The 21,552-nt window shown below is 38.5% G+C and overlaps 1 protein-coding gene across 1 annotated transcript in view; it reads left to right on the top strand.

Annotated features, from left to right (window-relative positions):
* ZYG11A (zyg-11 family member A, cell cycle regulator) overlaps nt 1-21,552 on the top strand; it is a 74,445-nt gene that overhangs the window by 27,438 nt on the left and 25,455 nt on the right. Inside the window, exon 3 of the mRNA XM_014844302.3 lies at nt 3,945-4,696. Coding sequence (XP_014699788.3) covers nt 3,945-4,696 — 752 coding nt within the window. The remainder of the gene's footprint in view (nt 1-3,944; nt 4,697-21,552) is intronic.

Genomic DNA, 21,552 nt, shown 5'->3' with positions numbered 1-21,552 from the left:
TGTAGAGTTTCCCACAATGTGGATTTTGCCATTGTTTGTGCTGTAATTTTGACATGTTCCTTCTGATCCCTGTAACCCTGTAAATTGGAAGTTAGAGGTAGAGGTTTGATTAGTTCAGGTTTGACTTTTTTTTGGTAGTGCCCTTGACTTCCGTAAGGGGGTTAATAAAGTCTGGTTGTCTGGTTGGTTTTATGATTTTGGTGGCCATAGATGACCATTGCCTAGATTAATTAAATCATTAGGTGTCCTTGTAGGTTTGACTTTTGGTATTGATTACTCTAGGCCTTCCTGGCTTAGAGTACTTTTTCTTTCTTGTATTCTTGGTTACTCTTCCACAATTTCCTTTGTATACTTCTATTTCTCTGTATGCACCTTAAATGTTTTATGTTCTTTAAGGTTCCATCACCCTTCTCACTTTGTACACTCCCTGGGTAATTTTCTTTGGTTTAGCTACCACTTGTATTCTGATTCTGGAGAGTTCTCAGCTCAGGACTTTATTCTTAGCTCCAGAACCCCTATCTAGGATGCCTCCTGGGTGTCCTCTAACTCTTCTCTGGGCTGCTGAGTCATCATATTCTTCTAGTTTTCTTTCTACCTCAGTGGCTGCTGCTTATCTGTCTCCTTATCCAGCTCCCCTTGAAATGCAGTGCAGATTAAAGGTTAGGAGCTCTGACTCTGGTGCTAGACTCTTTGGGTTTGTACACTGTCATGGCTAGTAGGTAAGTTTCCTTGGGCCAGTTACTTAACTCCTTATGCCTCGTCTCATCTGTAAAGTGTGACTAATAATACTACCTATCTCATTGGATTTTACGAGGATTTAGAGAGTTAATATATCTAAAATGTTTAGAATATTCAGTAACTGTTAGTTGTTATCATGACTACTCCTCATTCTACTATCTGACCTTAAATGTAGATGCTTTCAGTGCTTGGTCCTTCCTCCTTTACTTGTTACAGGTCATTCCTTCCCATGGTTTTGAATACTGTCTGTGCCGTTTAATTCCAAATGTTTGTGCTGCATTGTAGACTTAAAATATATAGTATCTAGTAGACCTTGGCTGATCTTGTGGGGTGTCCTGAAGGTAGAATAACTACTCCGATCTGTGTTGAGTTGAGGTGTGAGGGCTGGATTTTCTTTTTTCTTTCTTTTTTAAGATTGGCACCTGAGCTGACAACTGTGGCCAATCTTTTTTTTTTTTTTTTTTTTTCCGCTTTATCTCCCCAGATCCCCCCTGGTACATAGTTGTGTATCTTAATTGCAGGTCCTTCTAGTTGTGGCATATGGGACACCGCCTCATCGTGGCCTGACAAGCGGTGCTGTGTCCGCGCCCAGGATCCGAACCAGTGAAACCCTGGGCTGCCAGAGCGGAGAACGCGAACTTAACCACTCGGCCATGGGGCCGGCCCCTGGATTTTTTTTTTTTTTTAAAGATTGGCACCTAAGCTAACAACTGTTGCCAATCTTCTTTTTTTTTTTTCTTTCTTTTTTTTAGTTGCTGCTTCTCCCTAAATTCCCCCAGTACATAGTTGTATATTTTAGTTATGGGTCCTTCTAGTTGTGGCATGCGGTACGCCTCCTCAACATGGCCTGATGAGTGGTGCCATGTCCACGCCCAGGATCCGAAGCAGCGAAACCCTGGCCTGCCGAAGTGGAGCACATGAACTTAACCACTCGGCCATGGGGCCGGCCCCAGGGCTGGATCTTTATACTGCCCAACTCAGTCTTTGGATGCGGGTCTCCATGGGCAAGTGGTGTCACTTTGGGTGAGGCAACTCTTTTCAGCTGATATGGTCCCCATAGAGGATGGCTGTCATCTGGAGGCACTTCCCTCAGCTCAAGTAGTATGTCCTTTATTCCTAAAGGGGATCTGGGTGTCACATCACAGCACCCACTCTACTACCATTTCCCCCCATCTCCAAAATGGCTTGATCATCTACCTGATTGTTCAATGACTTAGGAGTCATTTTTCATTCTTCCTCCCTCTTCCCTTGATTCTGTTGAAACGTTTTCTACCTTCAAAATACTTAACTCAAACATTCTTTTCCTCCTAGTCCATCAGTGACACCTTTTTTCTTTCCTGTCACCTGGTCTCTCAAGTGGTTCACTTTTGCCCTTCACCAAAATCTGCTACACAGCAGAGAACAGTTCTCTTTTATCTTAATCAGATCTGGCCACTCTTCTGTCACTCTTCAAAGACGTCTCTTGTACTTAGGATAAAATGCCACTTACTTACCCTGGCCTGCAAGATCTGACTCTTGCCTCTGTCTCTAGGCTGTCAGCTGCGGGTATCCCCTCACCAGCTGTGTTCAGCCACACTGATTTTCTCTCATTTCACAGAAAAAGCCAAGCTGGTCCTCCATCAGGATTTTAGCTCTTCTCTCTATCTGGAATGACAGCTACCTTTGCCTTTCACATCTTTTAAGTGTAAACTTAAGTCTTAGCACCTCAAACCCAGAGAGAGACAGAAGATTCTTGTCCTCCTCCTCCCTTTTCCCATCCCTGTATTATGTTTTCATTTGTTTCCTTTAGAACACTTAATACATTTTTAACATTGGTAGCATTCTGCTTGTTCTGTATTCCCTTATATCTGTATTCTCCCTCTAGAGTGTAAGTAAACTCCATGATGGCAGGAGCCATGTCTGTGTCATTCACCATTCTTGGCATCTAGCATAGCACTTCGCATACAGTGAGCACTTGATGTTTGTTGAATAACTGTATAAGTGAATGCACTAAGTTCTTCCTCAAAGCCTGAGGTATGGGGGCTTCCTTCCTCCTGCTTTAGTAGCCCAGCCCGACTCAAAGTGGGCATCAGTTGATACACCTTTTCCCTCAGCCCTTTCCCCCAGTCTGTTTAGCCACATGTTCTGTCAGCCTTAGTTTAAATTTTCATCTCTCATCATTAAAATCATTAATAATCTCTTGCCCCATCTCACTCCCATCAAACACTATGCTAATTCCTTTATACTGTTACATATTTGGACTTTCTAAAAATATAGTTATGACCATTCATTTTTTGCTTAAAAATTTTGAGTCGTTCTCCATAGGGTAAAAGTCTGAGTTTCCTGGCTGTGTGTACAGGCCCCATCTGCCCTCTAGCTTTCCCTCCACTCATTTCCAGCCATGCCTCACTTGTACACTGGGTTCCAATAGTGCTGGTCTACTTAGGGTTGTTTCCACTAATCTGCTGTCACGTGCCTCCATGTCTTTGACATGTTCTTCCACCCTTCACCTTCCCCCTGCAAACTGATAGTCTTCAGAACCTTCCCCAAGGTTAATCTCATCTGTACTAATTGAGTACCTGGTGTGTACAAATCACTGCTGCATGTAATGTACTATTGTAATCATTTATTTATGTAACCTGTCTTCCTAGACATAATTCCTAGTGAATTCCTTGTGGTCACAGGTGTTTAATTACCTTGTGTGCCCGTTACTTAACGTGGATCTCACACATAGAAGATGCATTTCTAAATCTTGCTCAGTGAAATCTAGTACAACCCACTTGTTTTAAAGATGAGAATGAGTCCTGGAGAGGTAAGTGACTTGTCATATATAGTAGTGTTATTTGCATATTATATATCTCGTACTTATTCATTTTCTTTTTTTTAATGCGAACAAGGTTACTATGGATAAAACCGAACTCTGGACTCAAACTGGCTTTGATTTCTGATTCTGTCACATAGTTTCACCTTGAGCAAGTTCCTTAACCTCTTTAAACTTCAGTTTCCTCAGCTATAAGATAGTAGTAATAATAGTTCAGTCATAGTATTATTGCAAAGAGTAATGAGATAATCTGAGTAAAGGGTTTAGAACAATGCGTGGCACGGAGTAAGCAGTAAACGCAGTCATTGTTGTTGTTAGCATCTGTCGTAGTTAATTGGCCACAGTGCCTCCTGGAAAAGGTGTGAGATTTAGTTGTTATTACAAGATGGTTTTGGTTCTCTTACAGGCAAGCTGACTGATAGAACAGCGAGCATTTTCCGGGGCAACCAAATGAAACTGAAGCTGGTCAATATTCAGAAAGCTAAAATCTCTGCAGCGGCATTCGTAAAAGCCTTCTGCCATCACAGACTCATTGAACTGGATGCTACTGCAGTGCACGCTGACCTCCCAATCCCAGACATCATAAGTGGACTCTGCGGCAATAGCTGGATCCAGCAAAACCTCCGGTGTCTCCTGTTGGACTCAGCAAGCATCCCTCGAGATTCACGATTGCTGTCCTTTGGTCAGCTCACTGGTCTGCGCATTTTAAGTGTTTTCAATGTTAGTTTTCATAGTGAAGACCTGGCTGATGTTTCTCAGCTACCAAAACTGGAAAGCTTGGATATCTCCAATACTCTAGTCACTAACATCTCTGCCCTCCTTACCTGTAAGGATCGACTCAAATCTCTCACAATGCACTATCTGAAATGCCTAACTATGACCAAATCACAAATTCTTGCAGTCATTAGAGAACTTAAATGTCTGCTTCACCTTGATATTTCTGATCACAGGCAACTCAAATCAGATCTGGCTTTTTATTTGCTACAGCAGAAGGATATTCTGCCTAATGTTGTGTCACTGGATATTTCGGGTGGCAGTTACATCACCGATGGAGCTGTAGAACTGTTTATACGGCAACGACCTGCGATGCAATTTGTGGGACTATTGGCTACGGATGCTGGTTATTCTGACTTCTTTACTACAAAGCAAGGCTTGAGGGTTTGTTCTTATCTGAAATGTTTGTTTCCTGTGTTCAGAATGTTGTTAAGCTTTTGTTGTATATCAGAATATGAGCTGTTAAGGTTACAAAGACAGATAAAAAGTCCTTAAGGAGCTTAACAATAATTATTGTGTAGCTACTGTGTGGTAGGTTGTGAAAATATAACCTTAAACAGGATACATTCCTGGCCTTGACGACTTCTAGTGTAGCTTGATAATGATAAGTACAGCCATTTATACATGGCCTCCTATGTGCCAGAGGCCATGTTGTGCACATGGTTTTCTACTTTAATCCTCCCATTTTACAGATGAGGATATGGGAGCTCAGGGAGGGTAAGCCACTTATCCATAATCATAGAACTAATTATTAAATGGTAGAGTCAGGACTTATACCCAAGTCTTTGTGACTCTAAAACTTGTGTTTTTTATCTCTATTAACAGCTAAATATAATTAATAAGGCAGATGATCAACATGGCTAACGTCATTTTTGGTTAATGTATGACAAAATGTTTTAAGAAAAAGCCTTAAGAAAAGAATTTTGAGCATCACCAGAATAAATTTGTAGCCTCTTAGTGGTCCCTCTTTTTTTTTTCTTTGCTGAGGAAGATTCATCCTGAGCTAACATCTGTTGCCAATCTTCCTCTTTTCTTTTTAAGGAGAAATAGCCCTGAGCTAACATCTGTGCCAGTCTTCCTCTCTTTTGTATGTGGGACACCACCACAGCATGGCTGACATGTGGTGTAGGTCTGCTTCTGGGATCTGAACCTGTGAACCCAGGCCACTGAAGTAGAACCAAACTTAACCACTAGGCCTTAGGGCTGGCCCATTGGTGCTATTTTTAAAGTAGCATATTTTTAAATATTCTAGAATATTTCTTTTTTAAGACAGTGATTCTCTACTTTAGTTATACATTGTAGTCACTTTAGAAGTGTTAAAATATGCTGATACCTATGTCCGTCCCCCAGAGGTTCTGATTTAACTGGGCTGGGACTTGGCCTGGGCATCAGGATTTTAAAAACTCCCAGGTAATTCTAATGTGTAGTCGAGGTTAAGAACCACTGCTCTAAAAGAACCCTGTCTCTATAATTATACCATATGTAAGTCTTCCTAGAGCAAGAGAGAGTAAAGTGATTTGCAAGCATTACTTGTTTTTACATTTTATTCTTTTGCTTTGAAAACAGCTATTATATTTTAAAAGCCCTTTTAATTCCAGCATCTCTAATGAACGTAGAAGCCATCAGTTACATCATTAGGCTTGACATAGAGACACAATTTGAACTTTCAGATTCAATATGTGTAGTAGAGAATTGTTTACCAGGAATGTACACCTGCGCCTGTTTCAGATTAATAGCATTTAATGTCACATGAGCAAAAGACCACAGTGATTAAAAAAAAAAGACTTTAGCACAAACTCTTGGTATATACAATAATATGGGACAAGTGCTGGAGTATTCTTTAGAGGGATTATACATGTAGTTAAGATACTATCAAAGCAGGTACACCAAAAGAAAATGAGAAGTTTTGTTTCAGTAAACTTGGCCTAGTGTACATGTAAGTTTAGTTTCTTTTGAAATTTTAAAATTATGCATTATATAGTGTTGGATATTGTGGGGATGGAGAGGAGAGACCACAATCTTCCTAGTATTAAGAAACCATAAAGATTGGGGCTGGCCCCGTGGCCCAGTGGTTAAGTTCGTGCGCTCCGCTGCAGGTGGCCCGGTGTTTCGTCACTTCGAATCCTGGGTGCGGACATGGCACTACTCATCAAGCCACGCTGAGGCAGCGTCCCACATACCACAACTAGAAGGACCCACAATGAAGACTATACAACTATGTACCGAGGGGCTTTGGGGAGAAAAAGGAAAAAAAATAAATCTTTAAAAAAAAAAAAAAAAAAGAAACCGTAAAGATCTTAAACCAGCTTTATGTGGAGTGTAAGGGATGGTAAGCTTAAAAGGTGTGTTTCCAGAAACCTTTTATTTAATAGGAATATGTGTATATTTTCAAATCAGATGCAAAATATACTAAGTATTTTTATTCTTTGGGTTGATCAAAAATTTGCTTACATTAAAATGGATAAAATTGGGGCCTGGCCCCATGGCCGAGTGGTTAAGTTTGTGCACTCCACTTCTGCCTCCCAGGGTTTCGCCAGTTCAGATCCTGGGGGCAGACCTGGCACCTCTCATCAAGCCATGCTGAGGTGGCATCCCACATAGCACAACCAGAAAGACCTACAACTAGAATATACAATTATGTGCTGGGGGGCCTTGGGGAGAAAAAGAAGAAAAAAGAAGATCGGCAACAGATGTTAGCTCAGGTGCCAATCTTTAAAAAAAAAAAAGTAAAATTAAATGTTAGTGAAAACCTTCAAACACAACCAATATAAGTTATTTCTTGCACCTCAATTTGGAATGGGTGACAATACCTTTTAAATGGGTGGAAAGGGCACCCACCATTAGTATTAAAAATAGCCATGCAACGTTTTTCATTTGCTAGGAAATCCTGTTGGTCCACTGGCGGGGTGTAGTGAGTATCCCTTATGAGGACTGTTTTTTAATGGCATCTGCAGGAAGCCACGGAGAAAGAGGGTGATGCAAACAGCTATCTGGTCTTCTTGGTCTTGCTGTGGCTTATTCTTTGTTTCTCTTTCAGCCCTTTCATCTGGATGATCACAAAACTTTTTTAAACTCTAGAATATATCCATTGCTTAGATTCTTAACAATGTGTAGGTCCTTGGGCAATTGATCCACGTATAGTACTTAAAGAATTGCTTTGAAATGATTTTTAACTTGCAGATTACTAATTTTAAAAATTTTGCCACATTTGTTTTATCATATCCTCTGTCTACACACACACAAATTTTTTCTAAACCGTTTGAAAGTAGGTTGCATACATCATGCTCCTCTATACCTCTTAATACTTGAGTTTGTATTTCCTAAGAGCAAGAAATTCTCCTTAATGACCACAGTGCAGTTATCAAATTTCAGGAAATTTAACATTGATGCAATGCTTTTATATAATCTACTCTACATATTTCCAGTGTTGCTTATCCCAATAATGCCCTTTATAAAATATTTTTCCTTTTAGTCCAGGATCATTTTTGCTTTCAGTTGTCATGTCTCTTTATAATTTAACCTGGAAGAGTTCCTTAGTCCTTGTCTTTTGAGATGTTAATGTTTTTGAAGAAGACAGATCAGCTTTGTTTTGTTGGCTTTCTGGAAGAATGTTCATCGTTTTTGGTTTGTCTGCTGTTTCCTCATGATTACATGTAGGTTCTTCATCTCTGACTGGAATAACATATAAAGGATGTTGTGTCCTCCTTAAGATCACATTCTGCAGCATATGGTCGCCCTCATTAGCCATGTCGCTATTCATCACGTGGTCACAGTGGTGTTCTGATACTAGATAAAATATCCAGATAGAGATAAAGTGTGATCTATATAGTATTGTATTGTTTCTATACTATATAGATGATATTTTTCCCTTGCACCTAATAAGCAGTATATAAGATAATTGAAGATTATGCACATATCCTGGTCCTCGTCAAACTTTCTGATCTAGATTTAGCATCCATTGACGATTCTTACCTGAACCAATCTCTTTTTTAAAAAGTTATTTTATTGAAATCATAACGGATTATAACGTTGTGTAGTTTTTAGGTGTTCATTATTATATATCAGTTTCCATATAGACTACACCATGCTCACCACCAATAGTCTAGTTTTTAGTGGTCAAAATACATATGTGCCCTTTTACCCCTTTCACCTGCCTCCCCCTTCCCCTTTCCCCTCTGGTAACTGCTAATCTGTTCTCTTTATCCATGTGTTTGTTTTTCTTCCACATATAAGTGAAATCATATGGTGTTTGTCTTTCTCTGTCTGGCTTATTTGGCTTAACTTAATACCCTCAAGGTCCATCCATGTTGTTGCAAATGGGACAATTTTGTCTTTTTTATGGCTGAGTAGTATTCCATTGTACATATATACCACATCTTTATCCATTCATCTATTGGTGGGCGCTTGGGTTGCTCCCACATCTTGGCTATTCTGAATAATGCAGTGAGCATAGGGTTGCATAAGTATCTTTGAATTGTTGATTTCAAGTTCTTTGGATAAATACCCAGTAGTGGGATAGCTGGATTGTATGGCATTTCTATTTTTAATTTTCTCAGAGATCTCCATATTGTTTTATGTAGTGGCTGCATCAGTTTGCCTTCCCACCAGCTGTGTATGAGGGTTCCCTTTTCTCCACATTCTTTCCAACATTTGTTAATTTTTTTTTATTAAAGATTTTATTTTTTTCCTTTTTCTCCCCAAAGCTCCCCGGTACATAGTTGTGTATTCTTTGTTGTGGGTCCTTCTAGTTGTGGCACATGGGACGCTGCCTCAGCATGGTTTGATGAGCAGTGCCATGTCCGCACCCAGGATTCAAACCAACGAAACACTGGGCTGCCTGCAGTGGGGTGCACAAGCTTAACCACTCGGCCATGGGGCCAGCCCCTCCAACATTTGTTAATTTTTATCTTCTTAATTATAGCCGTTCTGACTGGTGTAACATTAATATCTCATTGTAGTTTTGATTTGCAGTTCCCTAATAATTAGTGATGTTGAACATCTTTTCATGTGCCTGTTGGCCATCTGTATATCTTCTTTCAAAACATGTCCCTTCATGTCCTCTCCCTATTTTTTGATTGGGTTGTTTCTCTTTTTGTTGTTGAGGTGTATGAGTTCTTTATATATTTTGGAGATTAACCCCTTCTTAGATATATGATTTGTAAATATTTTCTCCCAGTTGGTGGCTTGTCTTTTCTTTTTGTTCATGATTTCCTTTGTCTCATAGAAGCTTTTTAGTCTGATGTAGTTCTATTTGTTTATTTTTTCTCTCGTTCCCCTTGCCTGAGTAGACATGGTATTTGAAAAGATGCTACTGAGACCAATGGCAAAGAGTGTACTACCTGTATTTTCTTCTAGGAGTTTTATGGTTTCAGGTCTTACATTCAAGTCTTTGATCCATTTTGAGTTAATTTTTGTGTATGGTGTAAGATAATGGTCTACTTTCATTCTTTTGCATGTGGCTGTCCAGTTTTCCCAACAACATTTATTGAAGAGACATTCCTTTCTCCATTGTATGTTCTTGGCTCATTTGTCTGAGATTTGCTGTCCATAGATGTGTGGTTTTATTTCTGGGCTCTTGATTCTGTTCCATTGATCTGTGTGTCTGTTTTTGTACCAGTACCATGCTGTTTTAATTGCTGTAGCTTTGTAGTATATTTTGAAGTCCAGGATTGTGATGCCTCCAGCATTATTCTTTTTTCTTCGGATTACTTAAGCTAGTCAGGGTCCTTTTTCATTCCATATAAATTTTAGAATTCTTTGTTCTATTTGTGTGAAGAATGTTACTGGGATTCTGACTGGGATTGCATTGAATCTGTAGATTGCTTTAGGAAGTATGGACATTTTAACTATGTTTATTCTTCCAATCCTTGAGCGTGGAATGTCTTTCCATTTGTTTATGTCTTCTTCAGTTTCTTTCAATAATGTCTTATATTTTTATTGTCATATTAGTTTTCAGTGTGGCTGAGTTTCTTGCTAGATGTTTTATTCTTTTTGCTGCAATTGTAAATGGGATTTTATTCTCGACTTCTCTTTCTGCTAGTTCGTTATTAGTGTATAGAAATGCAGCTGATTTTTGTGTATTGACTTTGTACCCTGCAACTTTACTGTATTTATTATAAAAGTTTTTTGGTGGATTTTTTTTGGATTTTCTATATATAAAATCATGTCATCCACAAATAGAGACAATTTTCCTTCCTTTACAATTTGGATGACGTTTATTCCTTTTTTTTGCCAAATTGCTCTGGCTGGGACTTCTAATACTATGTTGACTAAGAGTGGCAAAAGAGGACATCTTTGTCTTGTTCTTGATCTTGGAAGGATAACCTTCAGTGTTTCACTGCTGTGTATGAAGCAAGCTATGGGTTTGTCATATAAGACCTTTATTATGTTTAGATACATTCCTTCTTTTTTAGTCATACATAGATGTTGAGCCTTGTTAAATGCTTTTTCTGCATCTATTGAGATGATCATATGATTTTTAATTTTTATTGAGTTTATGATAGGTTACAACCTTGTGAAATTTCAGTTGTACATTCTTTGTCAGTCATGTTGTAGGTGGACCGCTTCACCATTTGTGCCCACCCCTCAACCCCCATTTCCCCTGGTAGCCACTAATCTGTTCTCTTTGTTTACATGTTTAACTTCCACATGTGAATGAAGTCATACAGAGATTGTCTCTCTGTCTGGTTTATTTCACTTAACGTAATTCCCTCAGGGTCCATCCATGTTGTGAATAGGACGATTTTATTCTTTTTTATGGCTGAGTAGTAGTCCATTGTATATATATACCATATCTTCTTTATCCAGTTATCTGATGGGTGCTTAGGTTGCTTCCACGTCTTGGCTAGTGTAAATAATGCTGTGATGAACATTGGGGTACTTGGGACTTTTGGAATTGCTGATTACAAGCTCTTTGGTTAGGTACCCAGTAGTGGGATGGCTGGGTCATATGGTATCTCTGTTTTTAATTTTTTGAGAAATCTCCATACTGTTTTCCATAATGGCTGCACCAGTTTGCATTCCCACCAGCAGCGTATGAGGGATCCTTTTTCTCCACAACTTCTCCAACATTTGTCACTTTTTGTTTTGGTTATTTTTGCCATTCTAATGGGTGTAAGATGATATCTTAGTGTACATTTCATTTGCATTTCCCTGATGATCAGTGATGATGAGCATCTTTTTATGTGCTTATTGGCCATCCATATATCTTCTTTGGAGAAATGTCTGTTCATGTCTCCTGCCCATTTTTTGATCAGCTTGTTTGATTTTTTTTGTTGTTGAGTTGTTTGAGTTCCTTACATATGATGGAGATTAATCCTTTGTCGGATATATGATTTGCAAATATCTTTTCCCAATCAGTGGGTTGTTTTTTTGTTTCAACCCTTTTTTCCCTTTTCTTGAAGAAGCTCTTTAGTCTGATGAAGTCCAACTTGTTTAGTCTTACCTTGTTTCCCTTCTGTGAGAAGACATGGTGTCCAAAAAGATCCTTTTATTACTGATCTCAAAGAGTGTACTGCCTATATTTTCTTTTAGAAGCCTTATGGTTTCAGGTCTTACCTTTAGGTCTTTGATCCATTTTGAGTTTATTTTTGTGAATGGTGAAAAAGAAGATTCATTCTTTTACATATGGCTTTCCAGTTTTCCCAGCACCATTTGTCGAAAAGACTTTCTTTTCTCCGTTGTAACTTCTCCTTTTCATTTCTGATTTTATTTGAACCTTCTCCCTTTTTTTCTTAGTGAGTCTAGCTAAAGATTTGTCAATTCTAGGGGCCAGCCTGGTAATGCAGTGGTCAAGTTCACACGTTCTGCTTCTCTGTGTCCCAGGGTTCACCGGTTCCTATCCTGGGTGCAGACATGGCACCACTTGACAAAAGACATGCTGTGGTAGGGTCCCATGTATAAAGTAGACGAAGATGGGCACAGATGTTAGCTCAGGGCCAGTCTTCCTCAGTAAAAAGAGAAGGATTGGCAGTAGTTAGCTCAGGGCTAATCTTCCTCAAAAAAAAAAAAAAGATTTTGTCAATTCTGTTTATCTTTTCAAAGAACCACCTCTTAGTTACAGTGATCTTCTCTGTTGTCTTTTTAGTCTCTATTTCATTTATTTTCACTCTGATTTTTATTATTTCCTTCCTTCTGCTGACTTTGGGCTTCATTTGTTCCTTTTTTCTAGTTCCTCTAGGTGTAATGTTAGATTGCTTGAGATTTTTCTTGTTTTTTGAGATAGGCCTGTATTGCTCTAAATTTTCTTGTTATTACTGCTTTTGCTGCATCTCATAGATTTTGGTATGTCATATTTCCATTTTCATTTGTTTTCAGGTAATGTTTGATTTCTCCTTTGATTTCTTTGGTAACCCAGTAATTGTTAAGTAGCACGTTGTTTAGACTCCACATAGTTGTGATTTTTCCAGCTTTCTTCTTGTAGTTGATTTCTAGTTTCATACTATTGTGGTTGGAAAAGATGCTTGATATGATTTCACTTTTCTTAAATTTATTGAAACTTGTTTTGTGTCTCATCGTATGGTCTATCTTTGAGAATGTTCCATGTGCACTTTAGAAGAAATTATTCTGCTTTTGGATGGAATATTCTATATATATCTGTTAATTCCATCTGGTCTACCATTTCATTTAAGGCTAATGTTGACTTTCTTTCTGAACGATCTATCCATTGACATAAATAGATGTTAAAGTCCCATACTTTTATTGTATTGCTGTCAATTTCTCCCTTTAGGTCTGTTAATAATTGCTGTATATATTTTAGTGCTCCTATGTTAGGTCCATATATATTAATAAATGTTATGTCTTGATAGATTGTCTCCTTTATTCTTATATAACTTTTATCTTTGTCTCTTTGTACTGTTTTTTGGCTTTAAGTCTATTTTGTCTGATGAGTATGGTTACACCTGCTCTCTTTTGGCTGCCATTTTCTTGGGGTATCATCTTCTACCCCTTGACTTTGATCTTGTGTTTATCTTTAGAGCTGACATGAATCTCCTGGAGGCAGCATATAGTTGGGTCTTGTTTTATAATCCATCCGGTCACTTTGTGTCTCTTGATTGGTGAATTCAGTCCATTTACATTAGGGTGATTGTTGATATATGAGGACCTCCTCCTGCCATTTTATCTTTTTTGTTTGTTGGTTGTTCTGTCTCTCCATTGTTTCTTTTTCCTTGTGTTTCTGTCTGCCATTTCAGTTTAGTTGTCTATGATGTTTTTCTTAGTTTCCTTTTTTTTATGTTTTGTTTCTGCTCTAGATATTTGTTTTGTGATTACCACGAGGTTTATATAAAACGTCTTAGATAAAATAGTCCTTTTTCTGCTCATAGCATCTCATCTCCATTTGCTTATACAGGTTCCATCCTTTTTCCCTTCCCTTTTTACGTTTTTGTTGTCACAATTTATCCCTTTTTGTGTTTTGACTTCAATACCATGTTGAAGTAGCTGTAGTTATTTTTAATGCTTTCCCCCCCTTTAACCTTTATGCTATAATTGTTTAACAACCTGTTCTGATATAGAATTGCAATTTTTCTGATTCTGTCTATTTATCACCTTACTCAAAATTTTGTGTACTTTTCCCTTTGTGTTTCTAGTAGGAGAGCTCTTTTCAGGAGTTCTTGTAAGGCAGATCTAGTTGTGTTGAACTCCCTCAGCTTTTGTTTGCATATGAAAGCCTTTATTTCTCCTTTATATCTTGAAAGATAACTTTGCTGGATAGAGTATTCTTTGCTGGCAGTTTTTTTCTTTCAGTATGTCATTCCAGTCTGTCCTGGCCTGTAGAGTTTCTGCTAAGAAATCTGCTGATAGCCCAGTGGAAGTTCCATTTTAGGTTACTGTCTTTGTTTCCCTGGCTGCCTTTAAAATTCTTTTGATATCATTGACATTTTACAGTTTTTATATAATGTGTCTTGGAGAAGGTCTTTTGTGGTGTGATAATTAGATGTTCTGTTGCTTTTGTGGACTTGTATATCCATTTCAATTCCGAGGTTTGGGAAGTTCTCCACTATCTCTCTTTAAATAAGTTCTCTTTTCCCTTGTCCGTCTCTTTTCTTCTTCTGGGATACCCATTATCCATATGTTGCCCTTTCCAGTGGTGTAGGATAGTTCCCTTAGAGTTTCTTCATTTTTCAAAAGTCTTAGTTCTCTCTCCTCTTCTACCTGAATGATTTCTAGGTTTCTGTATTTGAGTTTGCTGATTCTCTCTTCTAAATGGTCTGCTGTATTTCCAGTGCTTTCTAAGGCATTCTTCATCTCATTTATTGAGTTATCCCACTCCGAATTTTTGTTTATTTGGTAGAGTTTTAATCTCTTTAGTGAAGTATTCTTTCTATTCATTAATTTTATTCCTAAGCTCATTGTGCTGCCTTTATGAGTTTTCTTGTAACTTGGTGAGTTTTTTCATGACAGCTATTTTGAATTCTCTATCAGTTAAATCCCAGCCTTCCATGACTTTAAGTTTGGTTTCTGGAGAATTGTCATTTTCTTTTTGTGATACTGTATTACCGTGGTTTGTTTGTGGTGCTTGCTGGTTGTTCCTCTGCCACCGCATTTGACATAGCAAACACCTTTCTTATTTAGGTAAACCTTTGTTTACTTCAATTCTAACAGTTCAATAGATTGGTAATTTGAGGCCTTCTTTTCTTTTTCAGTACATAACTCTATAGCACAAGGTTTTGGCTCTTCTTACCTGAACTGCCTCTGGCTGTATTTGAGAGTGCACTTTCCACCCTCCCCCACCTCTGCAAGAGATGTCACCAGTGCCCTTATCTGTGCTTGTGCCTCCAGGGTTGCCAGTGCCTTGCTGCAGTTACTAGCATCGCCACTGGGGACACTGGAATGGTGGGTGCCTCTGCCACGGTGGGGGGAGGGGAAGAATTGGTATGAAGCTGGAGTCACTTGTATCTCTACTGTGTCCAGGTTTTTTGGGTTTCTGGGTGCCACCATAGCTGGAGGGACCAGAGTTGCAACCTCCACTGCTGCTGCCGCCCAGTTACCTGTGGCTGTTGGTGTCACTGTGACAGGGAGGCCAGAGTTGCGCGTACCACCTTTGCTGCTGCAGAGTTGCCTGGGGCTGCGAGCTCAGCTGCCATGGCAGGGGAAGGAGGATCGTGGGCATGGTTTGTACTGTTTCCCCAGTTCCCCCATCCTCTATGTTCCAGTCCGCCCACCTTCAGATGTGTAAATGTGTGGATCTCTGCAGTGTCCTGTTGTGTTGGGCAAAGGAACCAGTGTTGTGTTGCTGATGTTTTACTAGTTGTGGATCGAAGGGGAGAGAAAAAGGGAGCATCTCATGCTGTATGGTGCTGTTGTCACCCCTGGGTTCTTTCGGCATATACTGAAAAGTGGAATTGCTGAATCATATGGTAATTTTATTAGTTCTTTGAGGAACTGCCATACTGTGTTTTCCAAAGCACCTATGTAATTTTACATTACCAGCAATAGTACACAAGCATTCTAAATTTTCACATCCTCATCAACACTTACCATTTTCTGTTTTTTTTAAATAGTAGCCATCCTAATGGCTGTGAGGTGATATCTCATTGAAGTTTTGATTTGCAATTTCCATCAGTGACATAGAGCGTGTTTTCATGAGCTTATTAGCCATTCATATGTCATCTTTGTAGAAATGTTTATTCAAGTACTTTGCCTACTTTTGAATCGAATTATTTGTTGTTGAGTTATAGAAGTTCTCTGTATATTCTGGATATTAATCTTATCAGATATGTGATATACTTGTTTTTTCCATTCTATGGGTTGCTTTTTTTCATCTGTTGGTAACTGTCTTTTGATGCAGAAATTTAAAAAATTTTTCTTAAGTCTGAATTGTCTATTTTTTTTGTGGCATGTGTCTGTGGTGTCATATCCAATAAGTCATTGCCAAATCCAGTGTTGTGAAGTTTTTGTACTATGTTTTCTTGTAAGAGTTTTATAGTTTTAGGTCTTTGATCCATTTTATGTTAATTTTTGTATATGGTATTAAGTACAGGTCCACAACTTTGTTCTTATTGCATGTGGATATCCACTTTTCTCAGCATGATTTTTTGAAAAGACTGTCTTTTCCCCCACTGAATTATCTTGGCACTCTTGCCAAAAATCATTTGATCATATATGCAAGGGATATTTTTTGGCTTCCTGTTCTATTTCATTGGTCTATATGTCTTTCTTTATGTTAGTACCACACTGTTTTGATTCCTGTAGCTTTGCAGTAAGTTTTGAAATCAGGAAGTGTGAGTCTTCCAGTTTTGTTCTTTTTCAAGATTGTTTTGTGTATTTGGCCTCCTTTGGGATTTTGTAAGAATTTAGGATGGGTTTTTCTATCTCTCTCTTTTTTTTTTTTCACTTTTCATTGGGATTATGATAGTTTACAACCTTGTGAAATTTCAGTTGTACATCATTGTTTGTCCGTCATGTTGTAGGTGCACCACTTCACCCTTTGTGCCAACCCCCCTTTCCCTTGGTAACCACTAATTTGTTCTCTCTGTCTACCTGTTTAACTTCAACATATGAGTGGAGTCATACAGAGATTGTCTTTCTCTATCTAGCTTATTTCACTTAACATAATACCCTCAAGATCCATCCATGTTGTAAATAGGACGATTTTACCCTTTTTTATGGCTGAGTAGTGTTCTATCATGTATATATACACCACATCTTCTTTATCCAATCATCAGTTGATGGGCACTTAGGTTGCTTCCACGTCTTGGCTATTGTAAATAATGCTGCAGTGAACATTGGGGTACATGGGACTTTTGGAATTGCTGATTTCAAGCTCTTTGGTTAGGTACCCAGTAGTGGGATGGCTGGGTCATATGGTATTTCTATTTGTAATTTTTTGAGAAGTCTCCATACTGTTTTCCACAGTGGCTGCACCAGTTTGCATTCCCACCAGCAGTGTATGAGGGATCCTTTCTCTCCACAACCTCTCCAACATTTGTCACTTTTTGTTTTGGTTATTTTTGCCATTCTAATGGGTGTAAATGATATCTTAGTGTACATTGATTTGCATTTCCCTGATGATCAGTGATGATGAACATCTTTTCATGTGCTTATTGGCCATCCATATATCTTCTTTGGAGAAATGTCTGTTCATGTCTCCTGCCCATTTTTTGATCAGCCTGTTTGATTTTTTTTGTTGTTGAGTTGTGTGAGTTCTTTAAATAGTATGGAGATTAACCCTTTGTCGGATATATGATTTGCAAATATTTTTTCCCAATTAGTGGGGGTTTTTTTTGTTTCAATCCTGTTTTCCCTTGCCTTGAAGAAGCTCTTTAGTCTGATGAAGTCCCATTTGTTTATTCTTCCTGTTGTTTCCCTTGTCTGAGAAATAAAGATCTTTTAAAAATTTTTCCTTCTTCTCCCTAAAGCCTGCCAGTACACAGTTGTATATTTTAATTGTGGGTTCTTCCAGTTGTGGCATGTGGGATGCCACCTCAGCATGGCCTGATGAGCAGCACTAGGTCCGCGCCAAGGATCTGAACTGCCGAAACCCTGGGCCACCGAAGCAGAGCTCGCAAACTTAACTACTTGGCCACAGGACCAGCCTCTGGGTTTTTCTATTCCTGCAAAAAACATCACTGGGTGTTTGGTAGAGATTGCATTAGATAATATAGATCAATTTGAGTAGTTTTGGCATCTTAAGTCTTTTAATACATGACCATGTGTTTCTGTTTATTTATGTCTCCTTTCATTTCTTTCAGCAGTGTTTTATAGTTTTCATTGTACAAGTCTTTAACCCCCTTGGTTAATTCCTAAGTACTTTATTATTGTAAATGAAATTGTTTCATAATTTCCTTTTCAGGTTGTTCATTGTCACTGCGTAGAAGTTCAACTTATTTTTATATTCTGCAACTTGGCTGAATTCATTTATTTCTTCTAACAGGTTTTTGTGTGTGTGGAATCTCTAGAGTTTTGTTTTGTTTTTTTAAGATTTTATTTTTCTTTTTTCTCCCCAAAGTCCCCTGGTCCATGGTTGTATATTTTTAGTTGTGAGTCCTTCTAGTTGTGGCATGTGGGACGCCACCTCACCATGGCTTGCTGAGGAGTGCCATGTCCGCATCCAGGATTTGAACCAGTGAAACCCTGGGCCGCCGAAGCGGACTGCGCGAACTTAACCACTCAGCTATGGGGCCGGCCCCCCGACTTCCATTTTTGTTAAACTTTGAGAAGGCTTGGTATTAATTCCTTAACTATTTGGCAGAATTTACTAGTGAAGCCATCAAATCCAAGGCTTTTCTTTGTTGGGGGATTTTTGATTCCTGATCCAGTCTCCTTACTAGCAGCGGATCTATTTAAGTTTTCTATTTCTTCATAATTTAGTCTTGTTAGGTCTTATGTTTCCAGAAATTTGTCCATTTCACCTAGGTCATCTAATGTGTTGGGGTATAATTGTTAATAATACTCTCTTAGAATTCTTTTTTTTTTTTTTCGGGGCCGGCCCAGTGGCTCAGCAACTAAGTGCACATGTTCTGCTTCGGCAGCCCGTGGTTCACTAGTTTGGATCCTGGTGCGGATGTTGCACCACTTGGCAAGCCATGCTGTGGCAGGCATCTCACATGTAAAATAGAGGAAGATGGGCACAGATGCTAGCTCAAGGCCAGTCTTCCTCAGCAAAAAGAGGAGGATTGGCAGATGTTAGCTCAGGGCTAGTCTTCCAGAAAAAAAAAAAGTGTTCCTTTTTTGTCTTTCTGTGGAATTGGTAGTAATGTCCCCAGTTTCATTTCAGGTTTTAGTATTTTGAGTCCTCTTTTTATTTTTCTTTATTCCATCTAGATAAAGGTTTGTTAATTTTGTTGATTTGTTCAAAGAACCAACTTTTGGTTTCGTTAATTTTCTCTATTTTTCTGTTTCATCAATCTCTGTTCTAATCATTATTTCCTTCTTTCTGCTAGCTTTGGGTTTAGTTTGTTCAGTTTTTCTTCTTTAAGTAGTAAAGATAAGTGTTGATTTGAGATCTTTTTTGTTGTTGTTGAGGAAGATTTGCCCTGTGCTAACATCTGTTGTCAACCTTCCTCTTTTTTTTGCTTGAGGAAGATTCGCTGTGAGCTAACCACTGTGCTAATCACTCTCTTTTGTGTGTGGGTTGCTGCCACAACATGGCCACCAATGAGTGGTGTAGGTCCACACCCCGTAACCGAACCTGGGTCGCTGAAATGGAGCATGCCAAACTTAACCACTAGGACATGGGGCTAGCCTCTCTGAGATCTTTTCTTTTAATGTAAGCTTTTATAGCTATAAATTTACCCCTTAGCACTACTTTCACTGCATCGCTCAAGTTTTGTTAGGTTGTCTTTTTATTTTCATTCATCTGTAAATATTTTGTAATGTCCATTGTGACTACTTCTTTGATCCTTTGATTATGTTGTTTGACTTCCGTACATTTGTGAATTCTCTAGTTTTACTTCTGCTATTTCTAACTTCATCTCATAGTGTAAAAAAAGAATACTTTGCATGATATCTGTCTTTTTAAGTCTATTGAGACTTCATTTGTGGCCTGACATATGGTCTGTCCTAGAAAATGTCCCATGGTATACTTGAAAAAATGTGTGCTGTTACTGTTGTCTCTGTTTGTAGATCTCGTTGTTTTATTGTGTTATTTTAAGTCAGCTGTTTCCTTACTTGTGTCTGGTTGTTCTAGCCATTATTGAGAGTGGGTTATTCAAGTCTCCATTATTGTAGAAATGTCTGTTTCTCTCTTCAATTCTGTGAGTTTTTGCATCATATATTTTGATGGTCTGTCAATTGGTACATAAGTGTTTGTAGTTATTTTATCTTCTTACTGTACTGAACCTTTTAGTAATACATAACGCCCTACTTTGTGTCTTGTAACCTCTTTTGATTAAAGTGTATTTTGTTTGATATTAGTGTAGTTATATCTGCTCTTTTCGTTACGTTTGCATGGAATATCTTTTCCATCCTTCATTTTACTTTCCATATAGCTGTGTCTTTGGATCTAAAGTAATTCCTGTAGGCACAATATATAGGTGATTCATGTGTTTTTATTCGTTCTTCCAGTCTTTGTCTTTAAATTGTAGAGTTTAATCCCTTTCCATTTAAAGTGATTACCAATAAGGGTGACTTCTGTCATTTTGCTCTTTGGTTTCTGTGTGCTTTGTAGCTTTTTCCCTCTCATTTCCTGCATTACTATTTTACTTTTTTGTTTAGCTGATTCTTTTGTAGTGAAATGTTTAAATTCTTTTATTTATTTTTGTGTATATTCTGTAGGTAATCTCTTTGTGGTTACCGTGGGGATTACGTCTCACATCCTGAAGTTATAACACTCCAATTTGAATTTATAGCAGTTTAACTTTGATAACAAAAAATTGTTCCTTGACATCTCTGACCCCACCCCTTTTAATTGATCGTGTCCCAAAAGTACATCATTATACATTGTCGGCCTCAAAGCATAAAGTAATAATTCTGTTTAAAGCATTTGTCCCTTACTTTATGTAGAAAACAAAATTTGGAGTTACACACCAGAGCTATAAAAACACTAGCTTTTTATAGTAATAATTTTTCTTAATGTATTACTTAAATCATGTAGAAAACAAAAAGTGGAGTTACAAACCAATTTTAAAATATCACTAGCTTTTGTAATTTCTCATGCGCTCACCTTTATTGAGACCATTGTTTCGTCATGGCTTCTTGTAGCTGTCTAGTGCTGCTTCACTTCACCCTGCAGGACTCCTTTGAGCATTTCTTGAGGGGCAGGTCTAGTGGTAGTAAATTTCCTCAGCTTTTGTTTATCTGGGAATGTCTTGATTTCTCCAGCATTTCCCCCCCCCCCCAAAGTTTTCTCCTTTCTTGGGGGGTGGAGGGGAAGATTAGCCCTAAGCTAACATCTGCTGCCAATCCTCCTCTTTTTGCTGAGGAAGACTGGCCCTCAGCCAACATCCATGCCCATCTTCCTCTACTTTATATGTGTGACGCCTACCACAGCATGGCTTGCCAAGCAGTGGCATGTCTGCAGCCAGCATCCAAACTGGTGAAACATGGGCTGCCGAAGCATGACATGCACAGTTAACCACTATGCCACTGGGCTGGCCCCTCTCCAGCAGTTTTGAAGGATGATTTTGCTGGATATAGGATTCTTGGTTTAAGTTTTCTTCTTTTAACACTTTGAATGTATTGGCACATATGTCTTCTGGCCTGTGAAGTTTCTCATGGGAAATCTGCATATAGTCTTATTGAGGATCCGTTGTATGTGATGATTTAGTTCTCTCTTGCTGCTTCCATGATTCTGTCTTTGT

This window comes from Equus asinus, chromosome 5, assembly GCF_041296235.1.
Source record: "Equus asinus isolate D_3611 breed Donkey chromosome 5, EquAss-T2T_v2, whole genome shotgun sequence".
NCBI lineage: Eukaryota > Metazoa > Chordata > Mammalia > Perissodactyla > Equidae > Equus > Equus asinus.
Note: the sequence above shows the minus strand (reverse complement) of the source record. Positions and strands in the feature narration are given on the sequence as shown.